Below are 19,981 nucleotides of genomic sequence, written 5' to 3'. Positions count from 1 at the left end.
AGCCTGGGACCTTAACTGTGTATTGGAAAAACTCACTCTACCTCCTTTTGAGCAAGCTGCAAGTGCAGAGTTAAAATTCCTTTCTTGGAAAACAGCCTTCCTCTTAGCAATCACTTCAGCAAGAAGGGTATCTGAATTACAGGCCCTTATGGCAGTGGAGCCTTTCATCATCTTTCATGCGAACAGGGTGTCCCTCAGGACCAATCCCCTCCTTCATGCCCTAAGTAGTACCCAGTGTGGCTCTTAATCAGTCCATTCATTTGCCAACCTTCTTTTTTAATCCACAGAACAAAGGGGAACGGATATTGCACTCCTTAGATGTGCACAGACAACTTAGGTTTTATTTGGACAGGACTAAACCTCAAAGGAAATCTGAACAACTACTGGTGGTGGCATTTTGCAGGGCAGAGTGGAAGGCCATTTCAAAGCAAACCATTTCTAAATGGGTAGGCCATCGCATTCATTTCTGTTATAAGCACCATGGAAAACCTACCCCACAGAGGATAAGACCACACTCGATCAGGGCTGCATCTACCTCTGCAGCCTTTCTTAGAGGTGTTCCTACCAGGACATCCTAGAAGTTGCTACCAGGGTTCTGTACATACTTTCACCAAGCATTACCATTTGCCAATTTTCTAAATCCAGAGCTGACTTTTCCACTGCAGTCTTGCAGGGCCTTATAGCTGGTCCAAATGCTATCTAAATTCCTCCTTCCATCCTTAGCTTTGGAAATCTACCCAAATGTGATGACTGCAACAGTGAAACACTTAAGAACATAGTACATTTGTGTTCACTTACCATAAATGTAGATGTTCGAGTAAATTCACTGTTGCAGTCCTGGTTACCCTCCCTCCAGCCCCCTAACTTCTTTTGGCTATACCTGTATTCTCCTTTACTATGCTTAAAAGCTTTTTGGTGTATTTGCTTTTTTGTTGGAGGTATGACCTTGCATATATATATTTAATTGCTTCCCATTAGCGGGGCACCTGACATCTGGGGCAAGAAAACTGATGTAATGGCTGCCTGCTGCATGCTTTATACCCCTGAATACCTGACGTCATGGAAGATGAGACAGCAACCGACGCAGGACCTAAGACTTTGATAATCAGGCCAACTGAAGGCTACTGCAAGCAGATAACCCAAATGGGATGACTGCAACAGTGAATACACTGGAACATCTGCATTTATGGTAAGTGTACACAACTGTATTTTATATACTCAGCATAACATTCCATCTGTGTTGTCCATTTTCATTCTTCCTCAACTCACTCGCCTCCGTCCCTCATCCATGTTTCTTTGACTTATGGAATAGTGGGAGAGTGCACAGGAACCAAGTTCCTTTTAATTGAACTCCAGAAAGTGCTACCATCAGATGCAATTTTTGTATACACAAACACACACACGCAGTACTAACTTAGGGATCCAAACACATATGTTGAGGAAGAATGAAAATGGACAACACGGATGGAATATTATAGTGAGCGCATAACTTTTTTTTCATCATCATCAACCTCCTTTTTCCTATTTTCTACATGGGGTTGGGGTTTTGTCACTTTTCATCATCTCTGCCTGTTCAGTGCCAGTCTCCTACCTTCTTCGACACTTATGCCTGACTGTTGCAGGTCTTCTCTCACACAGTCCATCCATCTCTTTGCTCAATGCCCTCATTTCCTCTTACCTTATTCCTGTCTGTCCCAAATTGTCATTATATTGTCTTATGCTTTCCTGCACATATGCCTGAAAAAAGTGTTATCTGTTTGATATTCCATCTTAGCCAGGTGTTCTACAGATCTTATAGCACTCTTCCTTTATCTGCATGTGCAGGTACTTTTCCTGTCCTGTCTTATCCTTGCTGCTGTTGAAGTTTTAACTCCTAATTCCTTCTATGTTTGGATTTATATTTGCAGTTCCCCTGCCTTCCTCTGTTGCCTTAGTTAACCCGTTTTATAATCAACCATCTTTTGTCCTGCTCTAACCTTTTTCATTTCATCCTTTTTAAGATGTGATAATGCAGTTTGAGATTACTAGACAGCAGATATGTATCCTGTGACTGTTTCCACAATAGTATATGACCCATACTCACTCATTTGCTCGAAAAACCTTAAATCTGTATTTGCCATCCTCAGAATCTAGTAAACTGTACTGTTTAATCTAACTCTTTTAGCTGTTGCAGATGGGATGAGCTCCTAAAGCCAGTCTGTATATTTTTTTCCTTAAATGTTTCTATTCATCCCTATATCAGAGAAATCATAAAGGTTCTGCCATCACAAAATGCCTTTTTAATGGCATAAATCAGAATATTTGAACTTTGCTCACTTCAGTCTACTGATCATAATTATACTTTAATGCTAACTTCATCCATCTTGCACAGTAAGACTGCAGTTAACACAAATAGAACTTAAGTCTACTTATGAATGCATAGCCATAGTAATTTGGAGTCCTCCATCCTTAACACTTTTGCTTATACTATTCTTGGCCTTTCCATATCCCATATGAATTCTGTTAACTATTTCTTTATTTCTGACAGGAAACCCACTGGGGGAGCAAATGGGAAGGACTGAAATGCATACAACAGGGAAGTGCAAATATTTGCAAAGCTTGTATTCTTTGACCCATCTGTAGTATCATTTTTCTCTCTCCTATATCTAGCTTTCAGTTGCAGCTTTGTGTACATGCATAATTGCTGCCTCTGTGAGGTTGACAGCTGATGTCATAAATATCTGATTGGATCCATGTTCCACAAATTTATAAACTTGAGACTGAGCTCTTGTGTAGACTTATAACCAAAAGAAACTGACATCATCTTAGTCATTTTCATCTTGTAACATGAATATGGGCCAAGCTGCTGTAATTTCTTAAGTAAGCATCTTAAATCCTTTTAAGGTTTTGCTAAGAGTGCAATGTGTTTTTATACTGTTTGCAGGTAATAACAACTTTCTCCCCCAAAGGTACCCTTGAAACTCAAATTGCCTTATGCAAGTGGTTTCAGTTATGTTGTAGACATTGATGGGGTTAGTAGGACACCCTTGCTTTATATCCCAGAATACTTAAACATTCCAAAAAGTGGCTGATGTTTTTATTAATGTTTAACACCTCTACTGAATTATCACATAAGACATAGGCAAGCATAAATTTCTATAAAAGAAATCAAACCATGTTAACATGTTCGTAATTATAAACATTGTACATAACACATTTTTGTGTAGCTGTCATCAATTCAGCATAACGTAAACTCAATTCTACCTTCCCTTAAATCTCACTCCTCCTCCAAAACGTTATTCTGCAGGTATTGTTCCCACAACGTCCATTTTTTTCTGTACAATTTGCTCCTAATGTTTTCTAAAGATCCCACTTCAGTTATTTTATCTCTGTTACAGTATTCAAGATTTCAACTAGTTTAGACTTTGATTTCCATTTTCTAGTAATTGCTTTTTTTGGCAGCCACCTGAGTTAAGCTTAGCAAGGCCTTACTGTGTTTAGGCAATTCAGAATTTTGTATCCCAGCTCAAAGAAATCATTTCCTTAATTAAACTCGTTTGCTCACCCAGTTATTTCTGACAGTGTATACTCTGTAGGGAATTTTTGAAGTCCGCCAACCCCAAAACATTTGTTCCCAGTTACCTATTTCTTCTGTGTCACACCCAGTTTGTTTCAGTAAAACTGAAGGACCAGTTACTTTCTAACTTTTGTTTTTGTGCTGATGGATCATTAGAGGTCAGATTTATTGAGAGGGTGCATGTAGCTACTTTGATTTTAGACCATAGCTTCAGAGCTGCCTTTAGCAGACAGTTTTCCAAGGTGTCCTCCCTTGCTGTTCAGCCTCTTCCCAGCAGGGGTGTAGTCAGTGAATTCTATTTTGTACTCTCAAATGCTTATGGCTGTTCCCAACCTATCTGTTTAAAATAAATATTGGTCACGCTGCCCCCCCCCCCCCCCCCCCCAAAAAAAAAAAAAAGAAAGAAAACTTGAACACTTGTAGTTTTCCTGTGGTTAGTCAAAGTCTAGTAGAGATACTGGTTTTAGATTTGCAATTCTCTCTAAGCAATTTTTATACATGTTATTAAAGGATTAATTTAGATTGTTCTAGACTAAGTATGGCTTGATAAAGCCCCAATGTTTCTAATTGGTGCTTAGAGAAATGTACACTATGTAGAGTAGAAAGAGTATGCCTGGCTGCACCCTTGCTTCCCAGTGGTCTTTTGTATGAACTACTTTGGGGTCTGTCTTACTTCAGAAATCTTAGTACCGTCAGTAGTTCTGATGTTGGAGTTCTCGCCTTCCTTGAATATCTTGGGGCAGTAGCTTCTGAGACCAGGTATTTCTATCCTTTCTCTGTCTCCCTTTAAGTATGGCTGTGTACTACTTTATTTTCGAGTATATACACAGAGCATAAAGGGATTCTAAGGTTTTAACATAATAAACTTTAGATCTGATATTGTACTGTCCGTTCAGTTCAAGGAATGGGTTGTCTGATCCAGCCTCGACACCTTTTTTTCCAGCCTTTGGATCAGGGGCTCAGGCTTCTCCGTTACTATATATATATATATATATATATATATATATATATATGTGTGTGTGTGTGTGTATTTATATATATATTTATATATATATATACATATACACACACACGCACGCGCACATGCATATACATATATATGTGTGTGTGTATGTGTGTGTATATATATATATATATATATATAAATATATATTTTTATATATATATATATATATATATTTACACACACACACACACACACACACACAGCTTTTTTATTTTTTTTTGGATCGGGCTTAGGCTCCTCCCTTACCATATATAAATGTGTGTGTGTGTATCTATATATAACTTTTTTTCAAGTGCCTTGGTGTCTTTGGTTCTTACAGTGCCAGTAGGACTTTGTCATTTTTCTAATGCGTGTTTGAGGGATTTTATCTTTAAAGTCTGTGTTAATATGCCAGACACAGGATTCCGCCACAAGACCTGTATGTTTTGTAAGTTTATAGCTTGGGAGCTTACCTTCTGAATTTCGAGTTTTAGTCCTGTGCATCTTTCATGGAAATGTCTTGATTGGACTGTAGAAATAAATTTGTTTTTAAGAGTCTTCTTGCCCAAGTGGGAGAGTCCACCCCTGTTGCTTTTGTCAGCTTCTCCTTCTTACAAGTACTTAGACAAACCAAAGCGCTCAAAAGAGGAGAGAGGTATTAAAAAAAAAAGAGAGAGAGAGAGAGAGAGAGGAAGTAGAAAGACAAACAAATGGGCAAAGCCAGGAAGAAGTGTCCGGACCTGACTCTCCAGTTGGCACTAGCACCCAAGAATCCTAGTATGATGGATCTGACACTTCTTCAGGAGCAACTTCTTCTCTTTTCTGCATCTACCGGAGCTTGCAAGCCCAAGATTGTATTTGCCCCTCCTTCAGGATAGAGCTCAAGCTTCTAGACCATCTTCGGTGGCTTCTTCCTCAGTGAGAAGCCTGTCTGAAACAGGCATTGATAGGATGATGAAGTTGATGTAGAAATAAAACGATACCAAGGCAGTAAAGGTCCCAGCAAAGCAAAACAAGGTGAAGTAACAAAAAACAGCAGTACAGGACCACCAAAGCTTCAGATAAAAAAACAGGAACTTTAATAAAAAGTAAGCGCTTTCATGCCAATAACTCAGCACTTCATCAGGCAAAGTACAATGACACAAAGACACTCTTTATGATAAAAGCAATCAATCAATCAGTGAAACAATTTACGCTCTCTTAGGGGTTTTAAAGGCACATAAGCATTAAGTCCAGAACTTCTATGTGCCTGCGACTTCATAATCCGCTTACTTTCAGCCTTCTCAATAGAATTGTTTAAATCACCACCCCTCTTGTTAACATCAGTTCTCTGTAATACTAAAAAATTAAAAGAATGGATCTTTAAAAACCTGCACATGTCTATATAAAGGACTACTATCATCTTTATTTCTTATATAACCCAACATGCTCCAGAGTACGACCCGTAAAAGTCCTAATAGTTTTGACTACATAAAAACTACACCATTTTGTGCAAAATGCAAGATGTAGAAGGTGTTTACTAGTGCATTCTGTATAAAACCTGGGATTAAAAACAAAACCATTAGATGGATGTGCAAATATTTTAACATCCGAAATATAATGACATGCAGCACAATTCCTACACATAAAAGTACCTCATCTAACAGATAAAGATCTGGTATTACTGCTTTTCCCATAACAAAGTTGTTTCTTAAGGGACATACCATTTTTAAAACAAAAGCATGGTGTAGTACCTACAGTATCTGAAAACAGAGCTGCCTGAGGGAAGTATAGGCCAATTTCTACGTATCACCTCACAAATAGCCCCAGTATCACTAGTAAACGTAATGACAAGTCTAACCTGATTCCTATCAGAAACACTGTTCCTGACACATGGAATATCATTTCTACAAAAAAGGTCTAGCTGAATCAGATCTAGCTGTACACACATCTTTCACTGCAAGATTTACCTCTTTAGCAGAATAGCCTCGTGCTTGTAACTCTTGTTTCAGTGTACCTAAAGCAGCATCTAAAACTTCATTATTAGTATGCAATCTTGAAGTCCTAAAGGCTTGATTATTAGCTATGTTCTTAAAAACATGTGCAGGATGCATACTAGTACGATGGAGCAAGGTATTCCTCCTACAGGTTTTTCTAAAGATTGAGGTTTGTAATAATCCACTAACATTCTTATATAGATGGACATCTAAAAAATCTATACATTCCATATGTGCATTAATCGAAAACCTCAAAAAACTAGTAGTAGACTCAAGATAATATATAAAGGAATTAAGCAAAGAGACAGTCCCATCCCATAGAAAAAGATGTCATCCACAAATCTTCTAAAAATCTTAATTGTGAAGAATTGGGTAGCCAATACAAATTCATCCTCCCGGCTGGCCATTACAAGGTCCACATATCTTCTAAAAATCTTAATTGTGAATTGGGTAGCCAATACAAATTCATCCTCCCGGTTGGCCATTACAAGGTTGGCGTAGCTCTTGGCACAAGATGTGCCCATAGCCACGCCAACCTTCTGAAGATAAATACACTCATTGAACATGAATGCATTGTTCTCAAGAATGATATCCAAAAGTGTACAGATCAAAAAATCACATCATGTGAATAATCACTATACTTGTGTAAAAACAATCTCACTGCCTCAACACCTTCAATATTAGGTATAACTGTAAAGTGTGTATTGCGAAGCAGATTGCAATTTAACATAGACACGTTCATCAGACAGCTTGGCAAACATCTTCTGTTCGTACATTACTTTATCAAACACAACAATGCCCCCTCCCTTATCAGCAGGTCTAATTTGGATGTTAACATTCTCCCTTAGCATCTTCAGGGCATCTCTCTGTGTGTGTCAAATTCACAAAATGCTTACTACAAGTTAAAGTTCGTTTGGCATTTACATTAATTAAATCTTGCTCACATTTATTCAGAAACAACTCTATAGATGGTAAAAAACATACAGCTAGATCCTTAGCGATCCTTAGCGAAAGTTCTTCCTTTTGCTGCTATTGTACCTGACACGCAGTGGAATTAAACTACAATTTGCTTCACATTCTGGGACCTGATTCATTTGTACCTGCAGTTGGTGGATTCTACTTTTATTAGTTTTACTTTCCGCCTTGGCTCTGGTTGTGTTTACGAGTTTTTATGGAGCCTCTTTTGGGTGCAGATCAGGGATTCAGAAGCAATGAGACCGGCGAATTACGCAAACTAATAGGACAGCTAACACAGCTTGTGGGGTTACTCACACCCCTTAGCCAATCCATGGCCACGTTAGTTTCGTCACTTCCCCTACCAGGGAACCAGGAAGAAAGGGAACTAATCGCAGGGCGAACCGCGAGGCATTTGGATGTATCCAAACAAACTAACTCTATTTCGGATGGTGAGGAGAACAGTGTAAACAGTTTGGATGGTTTTCCTCACATTACGTTGGACCATGGTAGTGAATTGGAAAACAGAACAGTAAGACCGAAGAGTCAAAGGCGCCAATTTCGGGCGATGGAGGACAGAATACCAAAAGCAACAGGTACTCAAAACTTGGTATCTGAAATGTTAAAGTTAAAATTTGACTTTAACAAAGAACACACTTGTGGGACATCGAGTGCATCATACTCTAAAATGTTAAGTGATTTAGAATTTTTTATATTCAAACACAAAACCCTTGATATGGACAATGCATATCTTAAACATTGTTTAGCAGCTAAGAGTGTTCCTAAAGGTCTTAGAGTCTGTAAATTTCCCAATAATGTTATAGATGGATCTGAATTCCACAAGGATTTGATTGAAGTATTTGATAATTGCGGTTTTGCAATAATGAAAGCCATTATTAGAAATAATGATTTTTGATGGAAAAGTTACTAACATATATTGAAAATATTAAATCCATTATTACTGATTTAAAATTCACTATTGACACTGAGAGAAGTAAATATCATACATTGTTTAAGAACATTGAAAGCAAATGTAACGAAGTTCAGGACAGGAAATTTAGGAAAATCAAGAGGGATCTTGAAGAATATAAAAACAAGATTCATTACCCCAAACCTAGGTATGTTCCTAGGCAAAAATATGGTAACTGGAACAAACAACCAACTTTTGAGGCTGAGTGGGAAGAGGGTGAAATGACCGAAGTTTATGATCAAACTAATAACAATGAAGAATTCCCCCCACTTAGGAGATCAGAAAGGCTGATGAATCAAGAAAAGGTTTACTATAATTCAAAAAACTACATGGGGAGGGGGGAGAGACCATTTGTGAGAAGGGAGGAGAGGTGGAATTAAGTACTGGTATTACCAACAGTGGTAACATTTGGTCACACAATGGCTTTAACATTTACAACTACTCTAATGTAAAGGTTGATGCCTCTTGGTTCAATTTATTTTCAAAAGGCTTTACGTTTGTCCCCAGACAAAGAGTAGACATATCTAGATTATTAATTGACATTAAGCTTTTTACCAGGAAAAAGAACCTTGAATTATTTTTTAAAGGAAAGACTAGTCAGCCTAACAATGAAGTACTAAGGTGTAAAAGCGTTTTCAACCCTCCCTTACACCCTCAGTTAAGAAATTTTGAAATCAAAATTGAAAATGAAGTTAGAAAGCAACTAACAAACAAGCGTACACATCCAAACCTGTCTCCAGAGGAGTTTAATACATTAAGAGAGGTCAGCAATAATAGTGAACTGAGGGTGATGAAACCGGATAAAGGAGGGGGAGTGGTTGTTATGCAAGCTATAGAATATGAAAGTAAAATGTTAGATATATTGAATGATGATAACAAATACACTAGAGTATCACTGAACGAAGTCAGTATAGCCTACAAAATGATACATGTGCTACTGAACGACCTATTGTTTGAAGGTTCTATTAACAAAGAAACTCACATGTTTTTGACAGTTGAGAAGCCTAAGGTCCCATGTATTTTTGGCATCCCCAAAGTACACAAAGATAGTACAGACCCCCCTTTAAGGCCTATAGTGTCGGCAGAAGGGTCGGCCACAGCCCCTTTGGCAAAATATGTTGATTTGAAAGCCAAAAAAGTACTAGAAGGAAGAGACTGTATTCTCAAAGATTCGTGGGACTTTCTAAGGAAAATAGAATCATCTTTGTACAGTGAAAATATGAATTTTGGTACGATGGATGTAGTTGACCTTTTTGGTAGTATTCCACATGAAACAGGGCTATATTGGTTTGAAGAAGCTTTAATAGCTAGCAAGAAACTGACACATGGAGAATTTAGAAATACCTTAACCCTAATGGAAACAGTGTTAAAAAATAACTTTATTTATTTTCAAGGGGAATACTACAGACAAGAAAAAGGAGTAGCTATGGGGGCACATTGTGCACCAACTTATGCCAATATAATCATGGCATTTTGGGAGGAAACATTTTTGCTTAATTCACATTTCAGTGACCAATGGGTACTATATACAAGATTTCTCGATGACCTTTGTTTTTTCTGGAAAGGGAACAAATGTAGTTTTGACAAGTTGGTTGACTACGTCAACCAAACTACAAACTTTTTAAAATTCACTCAGAACTTTGACTCAAACACATTGAATTATTTAGATGTCAATATTAGTAAAAAAGATGGAAAGTTCACATCAAAGATATATAGAAAGGAGACATTTTGTAACAGCTATTTACACTTTAGTAGTTGTCATCCTCCGTTTCAGAAAAAAGGAGTTGTAAAAGGGCAACTAGTTCGTACAAGTAGAATGACATCTGAGGATGATGAATTTATTAATGAAGTTAACGTACTTAGAGAATTTTTTGTTAAGAGAGGTTATTCATATGACTACTTTAACAGTATTTTAGAAGAAGTAAACAAGAAAAGGAAAGGTCCTTTTGCACCCATTTTAGGTAAGAAAGACACAATCATAATGGGGCAAAAAACAAATGTTGATTCTGATCAATATAGTGCAGGGTTAGTCACCACTTTTAATGAACATTCAGTTTTAATCAAAGAAATTTTTGCCAAAGAATGGAATGCCTTTTCAGAAATTTCGGATTTGGAAGGCATTTTTGACAAAGAAGTAACATACACCTATCGAAAAGGGAGAAACATAAAGAACATCCTAGAATATGGTAAAAAATTAAATAGAATAAGTAGGAATAGTAAAGCCAAGAAAGGACTGTTTAAATGCGGTAGATGTAATTATTGCACCTATTTACAGACTGGTAATTCAATTTTTTTAGAGGCAAGAAATAAGACACTATTTTTAGATAGTTTTGCAAATTGTGATACCAGTGGTATTATTTATATTGCCATATGCAAGAAATGTTCTTCCTTTTATGTTGGAAAAAGCGAGAGAAAGCTTAAACAAAGGATTTATGAGCACCTTTATGACGTCAGAATGAAAAAAGACAAAAATGCATTGAGTAAACATTCTATGAAATGTCAAACAGGTTATCAATTTTTTGTGCTTGAAGTGGTTCCCCACAACCCCAGAGGTGGTATGTGGGAAACGCTGATTGAATACAGGGAGTTACACTGGCAATTAATTCTTGATTCGGGTAGAAATTTGGGACTAAACGATATGGTGTCTCTTGCACCAGTACTTAAATTAAGGGCAGCAAAGCTCTAGGAAACATTTTAGTACATTTTTAATATGGGTAACGCTTTTTTCCTATGAAACTTTTTTAACAAATTTTACAACATCTATATCAATTCCTTTAAAATCTATTGGTTTGGCAACAAAATGAATAGTTACAAATAACTGTATATTTTAAACATTTTAAACTATTTATCATTAAAGTATTTTGTATTTTATTGTGTTCTTATACTTGACCACTAGATGGTGTAAACTACTATATAAAGGATAAGAATTTATGCACTATCAGTGATGAAATTAAAATATTTTAAGTTATCTTGATTAAAATTATATTTATTTCTAATGAATATGTATGCATTTTAAAGTTGATATGCGCTTAACATTTGAAATGATATTTAAATACACTTATTGGTTATTATGGTCATTTTTAGTATTAAAATTATTTAGGGTAATTCTTCTGCATTTCACAGCATGATTGGCTAATTTAAATGTCAATTGGAGAGAACACACTATATAAGGAAAGTTTGTACCATGCTGGTCATTACTGATGAAGTTGATGACGAAACGTTGTGTCTTAACAAACGTATTTTTTGCTGCTTGTGACTTTGTGGACATTGTTCTTCCTTTTGCTGCTATTGTACCTGACACGCAGTGGAATTAAACTACAATTTGCTTCACATTCTGGGACCTGATTCATTTGTACCTGCAGTTGGTGGATTCTACTTTTATTAGATCCTTAGCGATGACTGATGTTCTTCGTGTTTCACTGTTGCGGTCATTATAGGTTCATAGGTTCATAGGTTGGTACTAGGCTATCAGCCCTAGGGCCTATACAAGCCTAGCCATAACAATTCCCTGGCTATTTCTTCCCACATTATTTACTTTCCTGGACCCCTGTCTAGCAGGGCGACTGACGTGATCCCTGGGGTGAATTTCCTTTCTCCCATCCAAACGTAATCTGCTGGCAGGTTCCCCTCAGTCGGCCTGATTAACAAAGTCTTGGGTCCTGCATCGGTTGTTGTCCCTTCTTCCATGACGTCAGGTCGTCGGGGGTATAAAACATGCAGCCGACGCTATTACATCAGTCTTTCTTGCCGTGTGGTGCCCGAAGCAGAAGCAGTTCGCAAGTGCTGGTCGGCCGACTCCTGAAATTTTCGTTTTCGAGTTTCAGTACCGAAGTCTTCAACTAAAAAGCTAAGTACCCTGTTGTGGAAATTTTTTTCTTGCTCCTTACCGATGTCAATAAAAGTTAATAATTGTATTACTTGTGGGAAGCAAATACCTCATAAGGATTTCCATTTGTACTGTATTCCTTGCCTAGGCTCTGACCACGACGTACCTTGTTGCCAGTTCTGCGCTTTATTTAATCAGCGCTATCCATCGTCGATATGTTTTTGCTTCTAAATGTTTTGGATCATGGTTTAATTATCCAGAAATTAGGTCGGTTAGCAATTTGACTACCGAAATACCGAAAAAACGCAAAGAAAGAGACAGGCCGTTGAGGTCCAAAACTGCCGACAACGCTTCAGTCGCCAGTTCGCCGGTACTCAGTGAGACGCTTTTGCAGCCCCTGATACCCGCTACTTCTGATTTGCAGGCCTCTACTGAGACCCATTCGGAGTCCGGTATGCCGCGAGATGCTTCAAATATGGAACCCGTGGATGTCTCTACCTTGGATGGGTCTGGAGCCGCTGTGCAGGCACCGGCTTCTGAAGGTGTATTCGGGCCTACAGATTTGTATATTAAACTGACACCATCTTCAATATTAAGGCCAAAATCTCGATCTATGTCTAAAAAAACGATACCCAGGCCACATGTGCAGGTCCCTATGCCTAAAAAACAAATTATCAAAATGGCTGAAGATTTAATTACTCTAATCAGAGATAATCAACCCCCCCCCCCCCTTCTTGGAGGCCTAGGCCTGAAATTGACTATGAATCTTCTGAACAGGACTCTATTTCTTCTGACTCTTCCAATGAACAGGATTTGTCTGTACCTACTTATGAGGACTCTGATGCAGAGGAATTCCATTCCTTCTGCTTCTCCCCCTGAGGATTTTTCTTTTGGGGAAACTTTGCATACCTTAAAGGAACATTTCCACTGGGAAAGTCAGAATTTTTCTGAATCTAAAAAGAGGGTTAGGGATTTCCTCCTTCCTCAGCATATGCCTTTGGCTATACCGCCTGTTCTAGACATTGTTGATGTGTTTTCAGAATCTAGTATGGCCCCTGATTCCTTGCCTCCTGCTCCCAGAAAACCTGACCGATACTACAGGGTCCCTGAGTCACACAAGTTCCTTTTTAAAAATCCTATTGCGGATCCAGAGACTATTTCTCAGGGGCCCAAGGGCATTAAGGCTTCTACTGCTAAAAATCCTACCCCTTCTGATAGAGACTCCAGGGCGCTGGATAAGATGGGTAAGAAGGTTTACACTTCTGCAACCTTTGCCATTAGGGCTTTAAAGTGCCAGTTTCATATGTTAAAGTATCAGCAACATGTTATTGGATTGCTTAAACAGCAAATTATGTTGATTCCTGATTGTGTGGAAAATAAAGAATTACAGGATTTACTGCATTCTGCTGAACAGGTTGGAAAACATACTTTGCAATGTGGTTTTGATTCATTAGAGGCCTCTTGCAGGGCTGCTGTTACTGGGTCTGTGCTCAGAAGGTATGCTTGGCTTAAGGAGCAATCTTTACCTGATCATGTTAAAGCTAAATTGTTGGATGCTCCCTTAAATCAGGACCACCTGTTTGGCAACAAGGCTGAGAAAGTTCTTAAAAAGATGGAAGATGAAGCTAAATCTATGCAAACTATTAAAGATTTCTTACAAGTTCAGCCTCCTAGATTTAGTAGGCACTGGCCCTCTAAAAATTGGTCCTTTCCAGCCCCTTCCAGGTCTTCTCAAGCCAAACCCAGACACAGCAGAAACCCCAAGTTTCAGTCCCAGGGGACACACAGGACTAAGCATTGGGGCCTCCACTTCCATATCTGGGAGTAATAAGACTTCCCCTTATGGTAAACTGTCTCAATGACTTTCTTTTAAAATTTCCAAGCACTTATCAACTGACTGCCCCTTTGGGGGGAAAGATTGCTCTTCATGCAAAGAACCGAGAACTCATTACCCAGGACAAATGGGTTTTAAATATAGTATCCCAGGGATACAGATTTCACTTCCCCACATTACCAACACCAAATGGGTGGCTGGACCTACCTCCAAATCAGTGGGCAAAGGCCCAAAAACAAGTACTTTCTCTCTTAAGCATGGGGGCTATTCAATTGGTACCAGAAGAGGAAAAGGGACAAGGTTTCTACTCGAGACTTTTCCTGGTACCCAGAAAAGACAATTCATGACGTCCTATCCTGGACCGGTCTAACACCTTTTTGGAGATTCCAAAATTCAAGATGCCGACTCTTCACCAATTGCTTCCTTTGTTAAGCGAAGACGCCTGGTTGGCAACACTACATTTAAAAGAAGCATACCTGCACATCCCAATCAGGGAATCTTGCAGAAGATACCTTTGCTTCAAAGCAGACTACACACACTATCAGTTCTCTGCACTGCCCTTAAGCTTATCTACTTGCGCCCAGGGTATTCACAAAGTGCATAGCTCCAGCTATTGCATTTTGCAGGCAAACAAATATTCAAATATACCCATACCTGGACGATTGTTTAATTTAGAAAGCCAGGACATACTTTTGAATCATCTGGCCTTTTTACGAAGGGTTCTAACCTGTCTGGGGTACACCATAAACAAAAAGAAATCTCACCTGGTACCTTGTCAACAAATTATATTCCTGGGAGAAAGCTTGACTACAACTTCCCAGATGACTTGCCTCACGCCAGAGAAACAAATTCATTTGACAACCTATTTCAAACAAGTGGCCACAAAAACCCTTCTTTCTGCAAGACAAATGCTGCAAGCCTCGGGGTTCATAGCCTCCTGCATTCTTATAATTCCATATGCAAAACTGCATATGAGGAAACTACAGTGGTATCTAAAAAGCCTATGGTTTCCACATTCCCAGGATCTAGAAGCAATGATTCCTGTCATACCTTGCCTACAGTTAGAGTTCCTTTGTTGGGCGGAGGCCTGCCACCAAAACAAGGGACTACCATTCACTCTACCCCCTGCCGCCCAAACCCTAACAACAGATGCATCTGACTATGCATGGGGGCCTCACCTGGCAGGGAAGTGCATTCAGGGCAAATGGAACCCAAGTCAAATGCACCTGCATATCAAGCATAAAGAAATGTTAGCTGTACAGAATGCTCTGATGGCCTTCAAGGACCACATTCTTCCAGGACAACTAATGGTAAAGATGGATGACACCACTGTTATGTGGTACATAAACAAGCAGAGGGGGTACACATTTTTACCCCTCTGCAGACTAGCTATGGCATTGTGGAACACAGCCTTGAGCTACCAAGTGCACCTACAAGCTCAATTCCTGCCAGGAAAATTAAATACACTGGCAGATGGACTAAGCAGAAACCTAATGGACCTACACGAGTGGAAAATGGAACCAAAGATTTTCAACATGTTGACAAGCAAATGGGGGAGCCCAGATATAGACCCATTTGCCTCTCCCCAGATTTACCAATTGGGCAAATTTTGCAGAAGGACTCCCCGCAAATAAGCCTGGAAAGTGGATGCTCTTTCCTTCAGCTGGAAAAACCTGTCAGTCTCTGCCTTCCCGTCTCTGCCTCTGCTCTCCAAAGTACTACTAAAAATCAAACCGGACAAACCAAGGATGATTTTGATTGCTCCAAACTGGCCACACCAACACTGGTACCCCCTCCTGCACAGTGCGTCATGGTTACCCCCATGGCACCTGCCTCAGACTCCTTCCCTGTTGTCCCAGCAGGAGAACCAGATTCTGCACCCTCAGCTTCTAACACTGAACCTTGCAGCCTGGCTAATTACCTAATCTCTCCTTTACCATCCCTCAAGTAAACCTGTGATGGATAGCATTTTAGAGGCAAGGAAGCGTAGTACTAGAAAATCTTATGCTGAAAATTTGAAAAGATTCTGTGCCTGGAACCAATCTCAAGGGATGAGCACAGCAGCGCCCAGTTTACCTCAGATTTTACAATACTTAACTGAGATGCTTCACAAGGGCCTGTCTTTTTCCTCCATTAAAAAGCAATGCCTCAGCCATTTCAGCTCATTATAACACAGAACCTCCCCTCTTCTCTCATCCACTGCTCAAGCAGTTCCTCAGAGGGTCCAAAATTTTGAGACCACCCAGGAGAGCTCCAACCCCTGCCTGGGACCTTAACTTTGTTTTGGAGAAGCTCACTCTACCTCCTTTCGAACCAGCTGCTACTGCGGACTTAAAATTTCTTTCTTGGAAAACAGCTTTCCTTTTAGCAATCACTTCAGCTAGAATGGTATCTGAATTACAGGCCCTTATGGCAGTGGAGCCTTTCATCATCTTTCATGCGGACAGGGTGTCCCTCAGAAGTAATCCATCCTTCATGCCCAGGGTGGTATCCAGTGTGGCTCTTAATCAGTCTATTCATTTGCCAACCTTATTTCCCAATCCACAGAACAAAGGGGAATGGATACTGCATTCTTTAGATTTGCACAAACAACTTGGATTCTACTTGGACAGGACTAAACCTCAAAGGAAATCTGAACAACTGCTGGTGGCATTTGCTGCAGGGGCAGAGGGCAAGACTATTTCAAAGCAAACCATTTCTAAATGGATAGGCCATTGCATTTTTTTCTGCTATAAGCACCATGGAAAACCTATCCCCCAGGGGATCAGACCTCACTCCACCAGGGCTGCATCTTACCTCTACAGCCTTTCTCAGAGGCGTCCCTACCTGGGACATCCTAGAAGTTGCTACCTGGAGTTCTGTACATACTTTCACCAAGCATCATCATTTGCCAGTTTTCTCTAAATCCAAAGCTGGCTTTGCCACTGCAGTCTTGCAGGGCCTTATAGCTGGTCCTAATGCTATTTAAATTCCTCCTCCTCCCAACCATAGGTTTGGGAATCTACCCAAATGTAACGACTGCAACAGTGAAACACAAAGAACATAGTACAGTTGTGTACACTTACCATAAATGTAGATGTTTGAGTGTATTCACTGTTGCAGTCCTGGTTACCCTCCCTTCAGCCCCCTAACTTCTTTTGGTTATACCTCTTCTTTCCTTTACTATGCTTAAAAGCTTTTTCGTGTATTTGCTTTTTTGTTGGAGGTATATCATTGTACTTTTATATTTAATTGCTTCCCATTAGCGGGGCACCTGCCATCTTGGCCAAGAAAAACTGATGCAATGGCATCAGCTGCATGTTTTATACTCTGACGACCTGACATCATGGAAGAAGGGACAGCAACCGACGCAGGACCCAAGACTTTGTTAATCAGGCCGACCTACCTGCAAGCAGATAACCCAAATGTAATGACGGCAACAGTGAATACACTCGAGCATCTACGTTTATGGTAAGTGTACACAACTGTACTTTTCTGTACCAGTCAAGTTCATTTGACAGGCATATCCAGTTTTCATGTTTGGGAAATTCACAACCCTATTGTGTCCTTAAAATTGTCTAGACCTTCTTAAATGGAATTTTTCTACTTAGACTCCCTATCAAAGATCTCATTCCTCCTCGAGATATTACACTAATGCTTCAGGCTTTGACCAAAAGTTTTGAACCAGCAGCATCTGGAGATTTGAAGTTTTTATTTTGGAAAATTACTTTTCTCATGGCTGTCACCCCCTGCCAGAAGAATTTCAGAAATACAAGGCATGTCATGCAAACCTCCCACTTGATCTTTTACAAGGATAGGGTGTCCCTTAGAAGTAACCTTAATTTTCTCCCTAAAGTGGGATCTTAGACGTTCCTGACTCAGACCATTAACTTTCCAGTTTTCTTTCCAAGTTTTCTAACAAAGGTGAATATGTCTTGCACTTGATAGCTGTACACCATTAATTGACTTAATTGATAAACTTCTCAAAGGTTAAATGGGGCAAGGTGTTTCTTAAGTCCCATTGTCCAGGTAGCTTTCTGATTGCATTGCCTTTGTCTACCAATAAAAATGATTAGTACTTCCACATAAACCCAAGGCTCATTCAGCAAGAGCAGTGGCAGCCTCCACTGTTTGCTTTGCCAGAGTTCCTATAGGTGATTGTTTTTTCAGATGTAGGCTACTAAAGATGTATTGAGCTAAGGAAAAGGGAGGGAGGAAATCCTGCTGATTTGGGGCCACTTAAGTCCATTATGAAGATTATCAAATAGATTGAATGCTTGCATATTTAAGCTTTTATGTGTTGGTGATGCAATTAAAAAGTAATGGTGATGAAAAGGAGTTGATTGGTAGTTAACTGAATGACCATGAAAAGTTTGGTGGCGTAACTAAAATTTGTCATCTTGAGGAGTTGATTTGGTAAATTACTGGAAAAAATGTATAGAAATACAGAAGTGAAGTAAAAGTTGTGTAGAGTGGATTATTCAATATCATGATGTATTACAGTTGTATTACAGGATTAAACTTTTAATTTTTATGTATGTGTGCAGATGTAATTCCAGAAAATGCTTTGGAAGAAATGACCAAAAACATGGACATGAATGCAGTCTTAGCAGAAATAAATCATCCTGACCGGGAAGGAGTGCAGTTGATGTAAGTGCCTTTTCTTTCTCTGATTGTGTGTAAACTGTCTTTTTCTACTCTTCAAACCAAATTAAAGCTCAACATTTGTTCATTGAACTTTAAATGTTGATTGCAATCTGCATACTCAATCCTTAACTTGTTTGTACTAACAACAAATTGGACTGTTAAGCTGTACATTTCACAATAATAATTCACTGGTATTCGCCAGGCTAAATCAATGTCGTTGTGTCTTTCGGCTTTTCCCGGTTAGGGATCGCCTCAGCGGAACTCCGGTCCGCTAATGATTGGCAGTAGATTTTTACGTGCCGAGTTGCTGGCCCTGACGCACAACCTTCAACGAAGGTACGCCCATTCACGGATGTCTCCACACAGAAGACGCTCTAACTGAGAATCGAACAGAACAACGTCTTACTGTGAGGCGACAGTGCTACCACAGCACACCACTGCAGTGTATCAATGATCAGTGGAAAAGAAAAAAAATATTGAATGCTGACCTGTATAGATACCAAAGCAGTATGTTACTTTTGCATCTATATTTATACAATATTTCAGATGCTTTTGCTGAAAATTGCAGTAGTGAATGCACTGCAGTCAGCAAAATGGTTGAATTCTAGTGCATTAATGACATTAGTTTGCTTGTAGTGCATTTGGTATGATAGACGTTGTGGTGTTTGCAATGATGTGTCCCCAGTCCCTTGCAGAAAAGTGCTTCTGAAGGTGCAAAATGTTTAATATAACATGAAATGAAAATGTTAAACTTTCATTTCTTAAGAGATTGATAGTTGGTATGTGTGTTTTTGGCTTGCATTTATAAAAGTGATACTGCTAGTAACATCCTATGAGGAAAGTGTAACAAGGCATCATGTCAGAAACCGTATTAGTTTGTGCATATATATCTGCTGCCATGTATTCCCAGACTTTTAAAAAATATGCTGTGAGCCACCAGTTAACTGATAGACTCTTAATCTTTCTAATAGTACAATGCTTTATGCAAAAGTATGATTTTTGTTCATAGTGGTGGTGCTCAACAGTTACTTCCAAGTAGTTTAATTGCTTCTGAGGTTATTGCCATGAATTAGATTGTGCATTCAAGAGCATAAGAGCCATGTGAACAAGTAGTCCAATACTTGGGTGCAGCTGTTACTTTAAACATTAGTCAAAAATGCTACCTTGTACGTACCCCTTTAAACAAGTTCTTCATCCAAAATGCAGTTTATCCATCACATTATCATTTTGTTTCAGCCAGTTTCCAGTATCTGT

General features: G+C 39.1%; 1 protein-coding gene across 4 annotated transcripts in view; it reads left to right on the top strand.

Annotated features, from left to right (window-relative positions):
- Positions 1-19,981, top strand: part of NRBP1 (nuclear receptor binding protein 1) — a 1,787,342-nt gene that overhangs the window by 1,306,730 nt on the left and 460,631 nt on the right. For all 4 annotated transcript variants that reach the window (XM_044061499.1, XM_044061500.1, XM_044061497.1 and 1 more), the window contains one exon: positions 18,628-18,730. In XM_044061499.1, coding sequence (XP_043917434.1) covers positions 18,628-18,730 — 103 coding nt within the window. The remainder of the gene's footprint in view (positions 1-18,627; positions 18,731-19,981) is intronic.

This window comes from Protopterus annectens, chromosome 2.part0 (assembly GCF_019279795.1).
Source record: "Protopterus annectens isolate FY-2018-M chromosome 2.part0, PAN1.0, whole genome shotgun sequence".
Lineage (NCBI taxonomy): Eukaryota > Metazoa > Chordata > Ceratodontiformes > Protopteridae > Protopterus > Protopterus annectens.
This window is presented reverse-complemented; position numbering and strand designations above follow the sequence as displayed.